Source organism: Lepeophtheirus salmonis, chromosome 4 (assembly GCF_016086655.4).
Source record: "Lepeophtheirus salmonis chromosome 4, UVic_Lsal_1.4, whole genome shotgun sequence".
Lineage (NCBI taxonomy): Eukaryota > Metazoa > Arthropoda > Copepoda > Siphonostomatoida > Caligidae > Lepeophtheirus > Lepeophtheirus salmonis.
Genome location: NC_052134.2, coordinates 14,616,081 through 14,634,289, shown reverse-complemented (window position 1 = coordinate 14,634,289; position 18,209 = coordinate 14,616,081). Strand labels below are relative to the sequence as shown.

The 18,209-nt window shown below is 33.5% G+C and overlaps 1 protein-coding gene across 1 annotated transcript; it reads left to right on the top strand.

Annotated features, from left to right (window-relative positions):
• The first annotated feature begins 216 nt into the window (after window positions 1–216).
• On the top strand, window positions 217–6,598 carry LOC121116856 (myosin-4). The gene is made up of 6 exons (XM_040711154.2): window positions 217–584; window positions 648–1,034; window positions 1,093–4,079; window positions 4,151–4,475; window positions 4,546–6,366; window positions 6,442–6,598. Exons 1-6 carry the CDS (start codon window positions 222–224, stop codon window positions 6,448–6,450), a joined length of 5,892 nt encoding a protein of 1,963 aa, XP_040567088.1. The 5' UTR covers window positions 217–221; the 3' UTR covers window positions 6,451–6,598.
• Window positions 6,599–18,209: the final 11,611 nt, after the last annotated feature.

Sequence of the window (18,209 nt, the reverse complement as noted above, 5' to 3'; positions counted from 1 at the left end):
ACAGTTTCTATATTTTTTCAGTATTGAAGGTATACTATTCTGTGTTTGATTTAAAAGTGATAGTAAAAAGCCAGTAGTTGGAGCAACTATGTAGAGTTCACTGATACTTTTTTGAAAGGGACTCTATTTGAAAATTATTTCTGTCAACGATTTTTTTTCTAATAAAAATAATTTAGCTAAAATACAATTAATATAATTGATTTATTTTTTAGAGAGTCAACATGCCCGGCACGAGAATTGTATTGAAGGCTGGAGAAGAGGATCCAGATCCTAGTCCCTACCTTTTTGTTTCTAATGAGCAGAGGATTAAGAATTCAGAAAAGCCCTATGATCCAAAGCGATCATGCTGGGTCCCAGACTCAGAAGAAAAGTTTTTGGAGGGTCTTATCCAAGAGACCACAGGAGGAAAAGTTAAAGTCCAACTCAACAAAAACAAGGAAGTAATTGAATTTAAACAGGATCAGGTTGCTCAAGTGAATCCTCCCAAGTTTGACATGTGTGACGACATGTCCAACTTGACATATTTGAATGATGCATCCGTTCTCTTCAATTTAAAAGCTCGCTACGTAGAGAAACTCATTTATGTAAGTGAGAGTTTCATTTGAATTCAAATCTTCTTCATGAAATTTTTTTACCTTCATTTTTAGACATACTCTGGTTTGTTTTGTATTGCTGTTAATCCCTACAAAAGATTTCCTATTTACACCAGGAGAACCGTGGATATTTATCGTATGAAAAGACGAAATGAAGTGCCTCCTCATATTTTTGGTATAGCTGAAGGGTCGTATCATTCCATGTGCATGAAGAATAAGAATCAATCCATTTTGATTACCGGAGAGTCTGGTGCTGGAAAAACGGAAAACACGAAAAAGGTTATTACGTACTTTGCATTTGTTGGATCCACTGCTGGTAGCAAAAAAGATAAGAGTGGTGCAAAGAAAGTATCTTTGGAAGATCAAGTTGTACAAACTAATCCTGTGCTTGAGGCTTTTGGAAATGCTAAAACGGTTCGAAATGACAATTCTTCCCGATTTGTAAGTACAATGTATGTTTTATTTTCATATACATTGCGATTTATATTAATCTAAACAGGGAAAATTTATCCGTGTATGGTTCAACAACCAAGGGAAAATGGCAGGAGGTGACATTGAAACATATCTCCTAGAAAAGTCCAGAGTTACTTATCAATCCCCCATGGAAAGATCTTATCACATTTTCTATTTCATGATTACTCATCAAGTGGACCTTAGAGAATCCTGTATGTTGTCAGAGGATATCTTTGAATATCCTCTTATGTCTATGGGAAAAGTAGTTGTAGAATCTATCGATGATAAAGAAGAAATGTCAATTATGGATGAGGCCTTTGATATCCTTGGCTTCACTCAAGAAGAAAAATATGACGTGTACAAAGTGTCATCTCTTTGTATGCATCTATCAAAACTTGAGTTTAATGGACATGGGGAAATAACTACAGCTAAGAACTTGGACGCTGGAACCGATATTCTCAGCCTTTTTAATTGGTGTGATAGTGCAGATGAACTCTATGATAGGTTTTGTAACCCAAAAATCAAGGTTGGAATGGAATGGGTAAATAAATCTCAAAATTTGACCAATGTAATGGTTGGCGTAGGCTCCATCATTAAAAATATCTTTGGACGTCTTTTCCGATACCTGGTTGATATGTGTAACAATACCCTTATTGATCCAACAATGAAGAAAGTTAACTACATTGGTGTATTAGATATTGCTGGTTTTGAAATTTTTGATTTTAATACTCTTGAGCAGCTTATGATTAACTTTGTGAATGAGAAGCTGCAACAGTTCTTTAATCACAACATGTTTGTTCTTGAGCAAGAGGAATATATGAGGGAAGGGATCGAATGGGTTTCCGTAGATTTTGGCATGGATTTGGCTGCTTGTATTGATTTATTTGAAAAACCCATGGGTATACTTCCCATTCTCGAAGAAGAAACCATTTATCCAAAAGCCAGTGACAAGACCTTTGAAGAAAAATTAAAATCGACTCACTTAGGCAAACATAACAACTTTGCACGTGCATGTTCAAAAACTGACAAAGACGCCCATTTTGCAATTATACATTATGCTGGAACAGTCTCTTATAATGTAACTGGATGGTTGGATAAGAACAGAGACCCCATTAATGATACAGTAATTGACTTGTTTAAGAAGTCTAAATCATGCAATCTCATGAGCGAAATTTATGCAGATCATCCAGGACAAACAAAGGAAGAAGATGATGCTCCAACACCAGGACATCGTAGGGGTAAAAAAAGAGTTGCTGTCAAGTCTAAAACTGCAGCCAAAATGGCAAACTTCAAGACAGTATGCTCCTACTTTAAGGATCAACTGAATAATTTAATTAACATGCTCATGTCAACAGAGCCAAGTTTCATTCGTTGTATTGTTCCAAACGGTATCAAAACACCTGGATTAGTTGATCCATTTTTGGTTATGCATCAATTAACTTGTAATGGTGTACTTGAAGGTATTCGTATTTGTACAAAGGGCTTTCCAAATAGAGTTATGTACGCAGACTTCCGTCAAAGATATGCTATTTTAGCTCCAAAAGAAGCTCATAAAGCAATGAAGATGGTTAAAAGACCTGTAACAGAAGATAAAAAGAACATTGCTGCAACTCATGCCGTTATGGACAAAACACCTCTTACATTGGCTCAATTTCAATATGGTCACACCAAAATTTTCTTTAGAGCAGGAGTGTTGGGTCAAATGGAGGAAATGCGTGATGATCGGGTCAACGGTCTCATCACATTCTTACAATCATGGATGCGAGGCTATCATACCAAAAAGGTTTACAAAAAGTTGTGGGAGCATAAGAGAGGACTTCTCTGTATTCAAAGAACCATCCGAAATTATATGATGGGTCAAAAATGGCAATGGTGGCAAATTTGGCTTGCACTTAAGCCCAATCTCAAGTCAGGAAGATTCGAGGACTTTAAAAAAGAGTTAGCTGAGCGTATTATCTATGCTCAAGAGCATTTGGATGAAGTTAAGAGACAACGTGAGGTCTCAGAGTCTAAAAATAAATCCCTAACCAAAGACTTGGATGAAATTCGTTTATCTATATCTGGAGGAACAAATGCAAAACAGGACATTTTAGATAAAATAGCTAGAGCTGAGGAAATTACAGGAGATTATCACAAGGAAATTTTGGCGATAAAGCAAAGAGTTACCTCTGAGCATGAAAGCTGTGAGTCTTTGTCACAAAGTTTGAAAAAAATTGAATCTAATCAGTCAGGCTTGACTAGAGAGTTAAAGGAATATGAGATGAAATTAAATTCCGTACAAAATCAAAAGGCTGATAAAGAAATGCAAATCAAGCAAATGAAAGATGAAATATCTCATCAGGAGGAAATTGTGAACAAATTAAATCGTGAAAAAAAAAATGTGATTGAAGCTAGACAAAAAGAAGAGGAAAAAATTCAAAGCATCGAAGATAGAAGTAATCATTTGAGTAAACTAAAGTTCAGACTTGAAAAACAATTGGATGAGATTGAAGATACATGGGAAAGAGAAAAGAAGCATAGAAATGATATCGAAAAACAGAAACGAGTCATTGAAGGTAATTTAAAACTAACTCAAGAGGCTGTGTCTGATCTTGAGAGAATCAATTTGGAATTGAATCAAGTTGTTCAAAGAAAAGAAAAAGAACTTGGATCTCTGAACGGTAAAATCGAGGATGAACAGACTCTTGGCAGTAAAATAAATCTGCAAATAAAGGAGTTGAACATTCGACTTGAGGAGTTGGATGAAGATCTTGAGGCTGAAAGACTCGCCAGAGCACGAGCTGACAAAGCCAAGTGCAATTTGAAAAGAGAACTTGAAGAGTTGCATGAAAAGTTGGAGGAAACAGGGAGTAATACAACCGCTCAAATCGCCCTCAATACAAGACGAGAAGAGGAGTTGTCGAAGCTTAAGAGTGAGTTGGAAGAGTCGAATATTAGCCACGAATCCACTCTTGCTGTTTTGAGACAAAAGCACAACTCATCCATCACTGATATGGCAGATAATATGGATCAATTGAATAAGCAAAAGGCCATGTATGTCACTGTTTTTTATTCAATCAATTTATTTAATTCAATAAATGTCCTCTATACATTATCTCTTTTAGGGTTGAAAAGGAAAGAAACAATATTATGCAAGAACTCGAATCCATCACGCTTCAACTTCAAGCTGAGCAGTCTGAAAAGACCTCTCTCGAAAAGAGTGGTAAATTAATTCAAAACTCTACAAATGAACTATCAGTACGTTTGGAGGAAAAACAAAGAGCACTTCATGAAGCTGATGGAACCAAGAGGAAGTTAATGATTGAGAACTGTGATCTAGTTCATCACCTTGAAGAAGGTGAAAGACTTTGTGCCTCATTGAATAAGGACAAAACCAGTTTCACTACTCAGTTAGAGGACGCAAAGCGCTTAGCTGATGCTGAAACAAGAGTAAGTCAATCATTAACGGTTATTCTCGTTTCTGTTTCAATCCTTTTTATGGTCCTTATTTTCTTTTTAGGAGCGTATTAATTTACTCGGAAAAATGAGAAACTTGGAGCACGAGTTAATCATCATTAAGGAACATTTAGATCAAGAATTTGATTCCAAACAAGAGGTTGAAAGACAATTATCAAAGGCCTTTGCAGATGTACAACTCTGGAAAACAAGATTTGAGACAGAAGGAGTAGCTCGTATTGAAGAAATTGAACGTGACAGATCAAAGATTTCCTCTCGTCTTAGAGAGGCTGAAGACACAATTTCTGCTCTTCAAGAAAAGATTGCTGTACTAGAAAAGAGCAAATCTCGAATGTCAACGGAATGTGAGGATTTAACATCTGAATGTGATCGGCAAAATACAAATGCATCCATTATTGAAAAGCGTGGAAGAAACTTTGACAAAGTCATTAATGAATGGAAATGTAAAGCCGAAGATTTGTCTTCAGAGATAACTGCCTCACAGTCTGAATGCAGGAACTTTAGCTCTGAATATTTCAGAATTAAATCATCTAACGATGAGATTCAAGAACATCTTGATACTGTAAAGCGTGAAAACAAGAACCTTGCTGATGAAATCAAGGATCTTATGGATCAATTGGGTGAGGGAGGAAGATCCATTCATGATTTGGATAAGACAAGAAGGAAACTCGAAATCGAAAAGGAGGAACTGCAAGCTGCACTTGAAGAGGCTGAAGCGACATTAGAGCAGGAAGAAAACAAAGTGCTTCGTACTCAACTTGAAATGTCGCAAGTGAGACAAGAAATTGATCGTCGAATCCGAGAAAAGGAAGAAGAGTTCGATCATCATAAGAAAAATCATCTCCGATGTATGGACTCCATGCAAGCTTCATTAGAAGCTGAGACAAGAGCCAAAGAAGAAATTTTGAGAATCAAAAAGAAATTAGAGTCTGATATTAATGAAATGGAGATAGCACTTGATCATGCCAATAAAGCTCATAATGAAGCAAGGAAAGCAACAAAAAGGACTCAAGCTCAATTAGCTGATATTAACTCAGCTATTGAGGAAGAGCGCAAAATATGTAATGAAGTAGAAGAACAACTTGGGTTGGCTGAAAGAAAATCCAATGCACTATTTGGAGAGTTAGAAGAATCAAAGGCTCTTCTTGAAGCCTCCAAGAGAGGGCAAAATCAGGTAGAACAAGAACTTTGCGACAGTAAAGAACAAACTTCTGATTTACAAATGTCTAATCAAGCCCTCTTAAACAATAAAAGAAAACTGGAGAGTGATATTCATCAAATACAGGCTGATATTGATAATCTCCTTTGCCAATCAAAGGCTGCTGAAGAAAAGGCAAAGAGAGCAATGGTTGATGCAGGTCGACTAGCTGATGAGTTGAGAGCTGAGCAAGATCATACCTGCACACAAGATAAAATAATTCGTGTAACAGATAAAAACTTATCAGACCTTGCCCTTAAGGCTGAAGAAGCATCTGCACATGCCTCCAATGCAGCCATTAATGTTCCAGCAAAACTAGAATCTAGAATTCGGGATATTGAGACTGAACTAAACAAAACAATTTTGATGACGGCTGAGTGTCATAAGTATGTAACCAAGGGCGAAAGAAGAGTCAAGGAGCTTGGATTTCAGACTGATGAAAACAAAAAGAATCAAGATCGAATGGCTGACTTAGTTGATAAGCTTCAACAGAAGATCCATAGTTATAAAAAACAGATTGAGGAAGCTGAAGAAATTGCAGCTATTAATTTGGCAAAATATAGGAAGGTACAACAGGACATGGAAGAAGCAGAAGAAAGAACCAAAATTGCATCTGAGCAAGTTCATAGAATCAAGAACGCTCGTTGTGCATCCGTTAAACCATCGGTAAATACATAAACAAACATTTTATTTATAAATATTGAACATTCTTAATACATGCATATATATTTCTCTCCTCAGGACTTTTAACTGAGGACCTACCAGATTTTTTTTGAAGCATAACCACAAGCCTACCTTCTAAAATAGCCTAGATTTTTGAAATTGTAAAGATATAAAATTTGATAAATGTTCATAATTACATTATGCGATTAAATAAAAAGCATCCCTTTTAGCATCTATTTTGGATCTCTTTTTATTTAAAGATGGCTGATTGATTATATATTACCTCATTGACAGAATAAAGTTGGTGCTGAATATTTGGATGAAAAAAGTTGCCATGTAGGTGAATATAGTTAGGGCCCTTTGAGGGTAAATCTACATTAAATCATACAGAAAAAATACTTTTTTTGTCACCATACCTCTTTGATTTTCTTCAAAATTGCAACAGAGTTAGCTTTCATAAAAATGAGATGATCCTGAAAATTTGAGAGTCAAACTCCCAGCGGTACCCAAGATATCACTTTTGGGTATCCTTTATAAAAATTGAATTTATTTGCCTTAAAAACTTTCCATTTTTCAGATATAACACTAATTATTTTCTTGAAAGCTAACTCTGCTGCGATTTTGAAGAAAATCAAAGAGTTATGGTGACATGCCTTGGATGATTTAATGTTGATTTACCCTTGAACCAACTAAATCGCAAAAAAATATATTTTGTGATAATTTTATATGAGCGTTATCGATACACTTGAAAATTGAACCAAAAAAGGAACAGCGTTCACTTTTTCGTTCATATTCTTATTGTTTCTGAGGGATCGTTTTATTCTTAGATTACTACAAATTGTTTACTTAATTATAGGTAATACCATAAAAATATTTGAGGGTGCTTAAAATAAAATTGAGATCTGATTTGTTTGTACAATAATAATCAATTACTATGCATTTAAATTGATCTGTGAAATATCTCGCAGCACATCATTTGAAAATCACTGGACTATCGAAGGGTCGTCTATGAAATATTTGTATGTGAAGGTATTCTAGGTTTAGGTCATAATTTTCTGTATACTCATTCAGTTATTTATCCGCAGAAGGGCAAGCTAGAGGAACTGTGAAGCTCCCCCTTACAAATTGAGAAATTTATATAATTATACAATATTATCATCTTGCCCAAAAAGTTTTAAATTTCAAAATTTGAAATATATATATAGTCTTCTTAATTCTTAAATAGATCGTCGTGGTGTTAATAAATATCGATAAAACAATAATTCCCGCTTATCTTTGGTGTACTACAAAAATTAATAAGATATATAAATAGAACGGGGGACCCAAGACTTTGAGTTGCATTACTTAATTACGAAAAACGTGATTAATTTGATGCAATCAAGAAAGTACAGCTAAAAACCAAATTTTGATATGTTTAAATATTATATTTATCTATATTTTTTATTCAATATGTCGTCCTCCTTCATATGCAATATCAGTCTCGACATGCTGGCGAACAGATTGCCAGCGTTTGACGATAAAGACCATGTCTATGGTGTACCGCACTGGCATGGTGGCACCTCGAATCGAATCCAAATTGGGATATGAGATGTGACAGACCTTTCTTCTGCAAGACACTTCAAAGTGCAAAGTCCAGGGGGGTTGAGGTCAAAGCCAGATGAGAGACACACGGAAGCAGGCCAGTTTGGGTTCTTCTTGGCTGTATGGTACTTTAATGGACATTTGGATGCTGTAAGCAATCCGAATGGAGATCCCAACGGTATCTTGAATCTTCTTGTCACCAATGTATCGGTCGCAGAGAAGATTGCACACACGTTACCTTTTTGGTGCAAGTTGCAACCAAAAAATGAGAGGAATAATATCAAATGAAGACTTTAGAGTACTTATCACAAGGAAAATGCAACAATTGAACATTCCTTTAGTTTGATGTTCAATATATTAAGGGTGTAACTATTGAATATTTTGATGACTGAATACACTAATTGATAATATCGATAAGTATTATTTAGTACAATATATAGTAAAAATGCTTACAGCTATATTATTTCTAAATACAAAAGAAATGAGTAATTTGAACCCCTCAAAATGAATTGAATGCATTAATTAAAATGGTTAATAACTCACTTGGTAATTAAATAAAGCACAATGAGGCATACAAATTGTAACTTGAATATTGTGAGTAAATAAATAAAATTCGGTCCCTCAAGTACAAACTTCAAACTCATCATTTTTCGTGGAAATAAATAAGTACGTAGGCAAGTATTACTCCGATATCGATCCCCAGTTTTACTCCAATAAAGACTTATAATTATAAGCTTGCAAAAATTTGAAAATATGTATATTTCAATGCCCAACGTTGAAAGAATCCAAAAACATTTTTAAAATGTTTATGTCATGCTTAGAAATTCAAGTTATCTTTCTTAAAATTGAAATTGATCATATAAAAAAAGCCAATGTATTTACAAGCAATAGGAATAAAAGGGAAGAGGGAGGAGGCTGAAAAACTTAAAAAGTTTCAAAATAAATTTATCTTAGGAGTTGAATCCCGAATCTGGGATCGGGTTTCATTATTGAAGGAGTCTCCGTATTACAAAAATCAATTACTTTCATAATAATAGGAAAGGAATTCCCCATTGGATTGCCTTTGGTCTTAGAAGGGTAGAGAGTCCGCTCTGAGGATTCCATATAAATCGAATAACCAATTGTAAAACTTAAGATCAATAATATAACAAAACAAAAGTCCGTTAAATGTATCCTAAACAAAAAATATAAATAAGTGAATTTTAAATTCTCGTTAAAATTAAATTAAAATTGATACAAACATTTCAGCAATTTAAAAAATGAACTATTTATTACTTTATCTGATTACAATTAATAAAAATAGTATATACCCACCAAAAAAACGAAATATTGAAATACATGGTCTATTTTATAACTTCAATTAAGAATTAAAGTACTTAAAGAAAAAATAAAAAAGATATTAGCATCTAAGTAAGTCCTTCATTTTATTTGATTTTTGATGGTTATTTACCTTTTTTAAATTGTAATCAAGATACACGAATAAATAATTATTTTTTCCAATGCTGAAATGTTTGTATCACTTTGTTATTTACTTTTTATTTTCGTCTAATATAGTTGTTTCATGTCGAAATATAGTAATGAATCTTTGTTACACACTAAAAACTTTATATATAAAAAAAAGGATTTAAAAACCAACCTGTATTCAACTGAGCTACCAAAAATTCAGCCCCGTAATTTCTTCAAATTTCAGACTGATCTGTACATGGTTTTTATTACTATAAAGATTTGTTATTAATATCATTTTTTTTGTATTCTTCGTGATTATATATATATCCTACAGTGTAGATTACTTAAGTATCAGTGACATTTTATGTCCATGGTAGCTACCAAGTGTTCTCATCTCCTTGTAAATTGTCGATGAGCGAAATTCTAAGAAATGAAAAGCAGTCACTCTTGATCTAAGAAATAACAATGTAGTCATACTAAAAAAATATCGCTGGTGTTTTGCATGTAGCATCGAGCTTATACCCAAGGCGCACTCTATATAGTGATCCTCGATGTATATTATATAATTTTGTAGGTATTTGTATTTAGTAACGAGCATGTGTATCTAAGGCTCAACCAGGTAGCTCTATGGAGATTCCAGTTACTACCGTTTGTAATAAATACTATGGAGTTTAAGTATTTCTTACTATATTTTATGAGAAAATGTAATACTTTAAACTAGTCTTACCCATAAACATATTCTCAAGTCATAACGGGGGGCCCATCTAACGGTTGCATTTTGAACTACCACTTTTTTGACGTCTGACAGCTGTAGTAACTGTCTCATTTTGTCTAATATTTTGTAAAAGGTATCTGGTTTACGAAATGGTTAAGTTTATGCTCGAAAAAAAATTGGGAAATACTGAAGACTTACTTCCAAAATGGAGAGTCTTCAAACAAAACTGCAAGAAAATTACGTCGGGCGAAATAAAGCGCCTTCCAGACAGTTTGTGGATATATTTGTGAAGCGTGTGCGTGAAACTGGTTCGTTAATAGATAAAAGAACGCGTTCCCGTGTTCGTCCAGTGCGCTGAATCGGAATTATTGCTGCAGTTGCTGAAAGCGAAAAAACGAGCACGGAGCTGCCGTTACCGTCAATGGTGAGCGCTATCGGGCCATGTTGGAAGATTTTTTGTTTCACTAAATGGAAAAGGAAGACATCGACGGCATTTGGTTCCAACAGGATGGCGCAACGTGCCACACCGCCAACGTTACAGTGGATTTTTGCGCACTGTCTTCGACAATCGCATAATAAGCCGAAACGGCAACATCAACTGGCCACCTCGTAGCTGCAATGTTACGCCAACCATCCAGAGACGATTGACGATTTGAAACACGAAATTGGAATCGCCATTGCAGCTATTGAAGCTCACACAATCGAAAATGTATTAAAAAATTGGGTCGACAGAATGGCCTACTATAAGGCCAGCGACGGCGGCCATAGGAATAAAGTGGTGTTCCATTATTAACCGGAATGTTGAGGCTTTCAAATAAAAAAAAGTTATTGAAAAATATCCATCCGTCTTTTTTTATAGCGATATCAAAAAGAAAAAGTTTCGTGGGCCACTCTTTATTTTTACTATTAACACTGAGGTTCCCTTTTTTGGATAGAGCCCCCAGATCCTGCTTTTTTATAGCCTGTTACCATATCTCAGTGCAAGAAAAAAAAATTCAATAACAAGGGATGAGTGAGTTACTTTTCGGTGGAAATAAGGTTGTGTAAATATGAAATACACACCCAACCTGAGAGCTTAAAGTCAACTCACGCATCACTAGAATCCATGTATCTCCTTTTATACTAATATAAAACATATGAAATATCCCATCTCATACTGATTCCAAAACACTTATGAAATTACAAGTACAGAACCTCGTTGCCAATATGAAAATTTTTGCAAATCGTCATTTATCTCACACATAAATAATGCTTAAGTTTTTATGGGTGGATTCCTAGTCCCTATTTCCTTAGTCCAAGTTTAGAAAGTACATAATAAGTATTTTATTCTATGTATGGTCTATAAAAAAATATACAAGGAATGTAAAGGATTGTTGTTGTAGTAAAATTTCAACATTTGAAATATTTTGGTGCTTCCTTGGCCATGGAAATTTAATCCTGGGAGTTGTATATTAAGATTGTGAATGTATACTTCTAATGGATCCCAAGTCAAGTTATGAGAACCATAACAAGTGACTTATAGGCTCCTCCAACAAATTTTTTGAATTGCTCTCTTTTATCATCATCATAAATATTACCTAATTTGTCTTTGGTTCAAAATCCTTAGTCATTACATACGACGAGATATTATTATTTACATTAAATAAAGTAAGGCAATTTTTATACAAGGTGTGATTTACCCAAGACGAGTGATCCAGGAGCGTCAGCAGCATTATATATATATATATATATTTAAATTGCAAATATTAAATTTTTTGCTCTGCCGCATCATTTTTGTCGCAATTGCTGAGAAATCTTTTAATCCCCGTTTTCCTTTCAATTTTTTTCTTTCACAGCGATAATTTTACCTTGAGCAAAACAAAAATTCCTTCATTTGGGGGAGCCTATAGTCCCTCCAGCCAACCCCCTACGGACGTCCTTTTAATCTAACGGCAAACTTTTCTAACGGTAATTTTTTTAAAGGATAGTCTCTCCTAGATCTGGTATTATCTCTGCATATGCTGCATCATTCACAAATCATAAATCATAAAAATATTTAACCTAGTGATGTTTTAAAATTCCAATTGAATGAAATATATATAATTAAATGAATCCTACTTAAATTTTATATTCAAATACAGGATTCCTCAGGAATTTACTATATGTGTAAACTATCTATAAATCCTGGGAGATTATCCCTACTGGCTACTCGTTTTAAGAAATTTAGAACATAAAATAATATGTACATGAATAAAAAGCAAGTAAATAATTACAAGCATGTCTAATATTACGTAAATGTAAATGTTACGTACGTACATTCAATGTGTCTTGTTCTCCCATATAACAATAATTAAACCTAATATATATATATAATTAAATGCAAAAGACATGGATATTTTTAATTATTCTTTAAAATTATTTTTTCTTTAACTTTTTAAATTAATGGCTCCATTAACGTTGAGCATTAAACTATTTAATAGTTTTTATATAAAAATAATCTTAAAAAAAAAAGTGACATTTTAGTGCAAGCTTCAACTTTACCAGCAAGGGACGATTTTAAAAGTTATAATGAATCTGGTTTGAGCTAGATATTTTGAATTATAGACTAAATAATATTATACAAGACCTTGCAATTGTTAACATTCAATGTAAAAATATTGTCCTACATTATGATGTAATTTAATTTATATTATTTGTTTATCGTAGGGTAGTAGTATTATAGATTGGAAATAGCAAGATTGTAGATAATAAAAGTGTGTCGCTTAGCGTCTGCATTCTGATTGGATGAGCTAAGTGACGTCACAAATGCTGTATTCACTCAGAAATGAAAACAATAATATTGATAAATGAGAATTTATCAAGGTGGTGGATGATATAACTCTCTTCAATGTAATGGTCTGGTCAAGGGATCTCGACTCTTAAGTCGAGATCCAATGAACAAGTGTTTCACTCGGTGGGTCTCATCTCCATTAATGGGAAGATCGTTCATTGTGCAGGTACCTCTTCATATCAAGGTGACTTGTGACTAATGGTTTCTGATCTCGTTAATATTTGTCCCTTTACATACACTCCTTCAGATCTTCCACGGAATCATCGTATACTTCTACAAATAAGAACTAAGGTGCTCCATAAAACGACAGAATAATCGACTGATATACACATTGAGGAGCATAGAGATTTATCATCCTCCACCCTCAGCTCCTTCTTTGAAATCATTGAAAGTCAACTCTGCTTCATCTCCTATTTTGAGGAGTAGGGAACAAATTCTGAATTCAGCTCCTAATCTAGATAGGTGGGTGAAAACTAACAAAACTTTCAAACTCATAAGGAGAAGGGTTCTCAATTTTATTTATTTATAGTGGGTTGGGTTAAAACATAGAAAAAAAGCTTTCTACAAGGACATCCCAAAATTTTAATATTACCTGGCTGAATTCAGTTTTGATTCCTCCCCCCACGTTTATTTTCGTTAAACAAGTAAAATCATATATAATTAAATATAGCTAAGGGTTACCCGGCATTGCTTGGGCTAAGGAGGGAGAGGGAAATCACATTGAAAATGGTCAAATTAATTGTGAAACTATTCAGAAAATACTTCTATATACTAATAATTATAATATGAATGTTTCTTGTTGTCGAAAAAGATCCTCATAACTCTAATTCTATTTCTCTTGGATTCTTCAAACTATATCAATCCCGTTGAGTAAGGTAATTTACAACGTCTCATCATAGCAACTTCCCACCCCCAAAAAAATAAATTGACACCCCCGTCTTAGCACGTCCGAGCTCAAAAGAGGGACCCATGCAAAATGTTAGCCCCCTAGGCTCAACAGTGTAGGAAAGTATAAAGAAAATCTACACACACACACAATCTCTCTTTTATGTATATATAGATTAGAATCCACTTATAAATAGGGGGAAATAATACCAGCACACACACTTCTATTGTAATAATATACACTAGCAAGATAATAGTTACGTAAAAAAAAAATATTAGTTAAATAGAAAAATTAATCACACTATTCCATAAAAAAAAAAGGAAAACCTCAATGACATTGATGAAATGTAATTTCATGTTGTTTACAGTTCTAAGTCAATGTGGTATCACAATGCATTTTATTGTTGTCATTCCAGGGTATAACACTATTGTTTATTTGATTATGTGCAGGCGCTTCAATTGTCTTAGAAGGTCACTTCTATTCGCGTGTTCATATAGCAAGCTTATTGTACTCCATATTAATTTTAAAAACTCTACAATGTGCAAGAGATACGTTGATTATTTATTTGTCGACCTGAAATGTTTCAATTACACACATCAAAAGTCTAAATCATTATTAAGTGTAAGATGATGTTCACATAATGTGAATGTCCAACTCATGTAGCACTTCAGAATAATTACCAAGAGTGTGTACACTTGATGACAATCTAGACACACAATCTAGGATTGCTCATCAAAACAAAAACACAAAATTGGTTCTAAAAAACTAAAGGAAAGGGGGAAAAAAGAGTAGCAAAATCGAACAACATGCTCATTTACATAATTTAATATCAAAAATAATTATTCATTAAGTTATTTATTTAGCACAATGTACTTCATTAAATAAGATTTCTCTACTTATGTACCATAGTCCACATATCATTGCTTAGGCTAAATAAGGGAGAGAAAAAAACACACCTGATGAAAGAGGTGTCTTGTCTATTTTAAAGAAAAAGCAAAACAGCATAAATTGGGTTCATTGAACAACATAGATTTGATTAAGAAGGTTAATCAAAGTTAAACACATCACCAGTAATTGACTGTCGTTTAGGAATTCAATTACATAAATTCAGTAGAAGAAACGCTAGAAATGGATTTAGTCACAATGAAAATACTTAATTAAATATAAAGTTAACCTAATTAGAGGACAAACCAAAAGAAAGACAATCAAAAGAACGATAATTTTGCATCTCAATTAATATCCACAAATCTATCGAATTCTAGACATATGTTACACTTGAGAAAACAACATAGTTCAACCCAATGCTCATGAGTACCAACACGGGAAAAATCTAAGTTATTCAAACGTTGAAATATAAACTCCTGATGTTTACAATATAGATAACTAGGTAAAAAGCAAAAAATCATTTACAGCCTACAAAAACCAAATCTTATTTACGAGGTGTTAAAACCTGTCTGTGCAGTCCGGTCTTTGACGTTCCGCTACCCAAATCTTAAATGAGTCACTCATGGACCTGAATACAATTATATCAATTTCCCTTTTAGACATGCCAAATCTCTTAAGTAGCTCTTTCGATTTGGCCGTTAGGGTTCTATTCCAATTCATGGCAATCCCTCCTACTTCGCAAATCACTACATTCACCAGAGAGTGTTTTAGCTTAATAGATTCCAGTCAGTCATTTGACAAATACTTTTTCCTTTTTAAACTATTGACCGAGTATTCCCAACAATTGTTGGGTCCAGGATGTGCACAGTTCTAGTACTAATAAAGCATTTGGTTTTAATGTCGTCTCCCCTATATTGTATATTTGGTTTTTAAAACCTGCACTCCTGGTCTGTGTAACTTCAAGTCCAAGTAGTGAACAAATTTATCATGTCTCTACGCGGAAACTTTGTGTTTGTTGTTTGTATGTTTTTAGTAGGGGTCACCAATTTGTAGTAGGCGTGAGGACGAGTAAAATAAACCAATATAACTGAATGTAATAATTTTGATAATGTATTTATTTATGTTTATGTTCGACCTTTTATAGTAATTCTTTTTATGTATACAGTACTTTAAAATATTAATAATCTTAATAATAAAAGGGTTTAATTAATAAAGAAAAACGAAGGGAGGAAGACAATATTTGCTGATGGAGCTTGTTCGCTAAATGTTTGCAGGATATGGTCAAATTTTTTAACTCTGTCACCAAAGCTTTCGCATTTGTCATTGTTTGAAATTACCTTATATCGATTAAATTTCGACTTGGTTGCCACTTTGGCTGCCATGATTTGCTCAACCCTTTTGAACTCTGCATTTTTATTGTTAAATGTTTTGTCTTAAAGAAACTTGTAGTTCGCCTTAGCCTGAAGGGCATAATTCATACCTATTGTGTCTACCGAGTCAATTAGGTTGTCCTTGACGAGTTCTTGGAATTTAGTCTTCTCATGTACCACAGTGGCATTATACTTTATCAAAGTGTCTGCGAAAAGACCAGGCAGTTCAAAGTAGAGAGCTCTAATATAAGTATTGTTACTCTTCACTACTGAACGTATTGTAGGCAAAGCTTGTTGTTAACAGGAGTTTCATTACTCCAAGTCCACTATCTTTAGCTTTGGATTCAAGATAACTTATAGGCGCATCGTGGAACAGGCCCTTTATTTTACGGATATATTTTCAATTTGAAAAGCCATAAAGCCTACCTTGATAATCTTGGATTTTGTCACTGCATACAGATACCGTGTTATTACATTGATTTTAAGGATGTGTAAGCGTTGTTTATTTGAAATCATTGTATTATCGAACCTTTTGAGCCGCAATTTGAGATCTTTGATCATATCAGCTCTTTGTTGCCCAAAACTAGAGTAGCGTATACCTAAATACTTATAAAAAACATGTAGTTCCATATTTTTGATAGTACTATCCGAACTAGTCAGTATGTGGAAGGGATCAACGTACATTATACATTTTTTATTCCCTTCTATGATTCAAAACGGACCCGACTTATTACTATTGAATGATATCAGAGCTGGCCTTCTCTGATATTCGTTTGGCATGTTACTCTTCTTAGAATTCTGGAACTTTACACTCAGCCTATTATCGAGGTTATTTCGTTTCTTTAGCAACTCCCTGTCTTCCAACATCAATTTGGTTCTAGAAATGAGGGCATTCGATGGAGGTCATGGGGGGGGGGCAGCTCTATCTGCCTTTATTCCTGGATGTATATAACGCGGAAATCACTCATCCCTTTCCATTTATATCAATTCCATTTAAAAGTTGGACTTCGTGATATACGGTCTATACGGATAATTATATAAGCTGGACACTTCAAGCTCATGCCTGATTGCTTTATTACTACTGAGTCACATGGCATTGGAAAATAAGTGGAACATGATTCTAGATTGGTAAAGATAAATGTGCTTCCCAATATTTTGGTCTGCAAAGTATATCCTACTCTGCTATTAAATATAAATAGTTATTCGGAGCTTTTAAGTATTGAAAAATTACTCTTGCAAAGATTTAGGATCTCAACCCGAATAAATAAATTATTAAATTTTTTTATGACTAGATAATTATAAGTTTTTTTTTACTGAAAACAATAGCTAAAATGTAACAATATAACAATATGATTGTTTTAGTATTGATTGAAAAAATAATTAAGTGTCAATAATATTCTTCAAAATTTACATTCCCTAGTTATGAATTCTCTGTTATTGTATTCTTTTATCTTATTGATTAATTCGGTTTTGTTTTGAACGTGCAAATGCTATTTTTTTATTGTGATTGTTGTCAAGTGAGTAGAAATATTAAAAGCATTCCTATCATTATTTATAGAACTATTATTGGTATGTATTACAAACTATTGCAAGCAATATAAAAGCGGGAAATCTTTAGAAAATTTGATTTCCCGAGTATTACTTAAATTTTTACTATCATATATATCTCTTTCCGGAGGGATAAGTAAAAATCACAAGGCAACAGAGGCTTATTCAATGTATCATCTTCAGTTTTGTTAGCCAGATAAACTCTATATCAACATCAATAACAAATTAAAATCTATTTGTAAGTTTATTTTTTTAAGTGGATGTTTCATGTTAAGAATCCACTTTATATCCACTTATTTTTAATATATAATTGATTTCTTTGATATAATTATTGTTTTTTTATTATAAAACTATACCTAATATTAAAATAATGGTGTACATCTCCTATCGAAAGAAAATTGAAAAATATTCACAAATGATTAGATGCAGTTGTTTAAAGTTACAACTACAAGGCAACTAATAGTAATAGTTGCTTACCGTATTATATTCATAAACGTAAATAGATGTTGACCTGTTTTTGTTTTTTTTTTCAGCCTACAAAGATATAGAATGAAAATAAAATGTAACTTCCCCTTTATATAGTGACAGGCCCAGTTTGCAAATAGA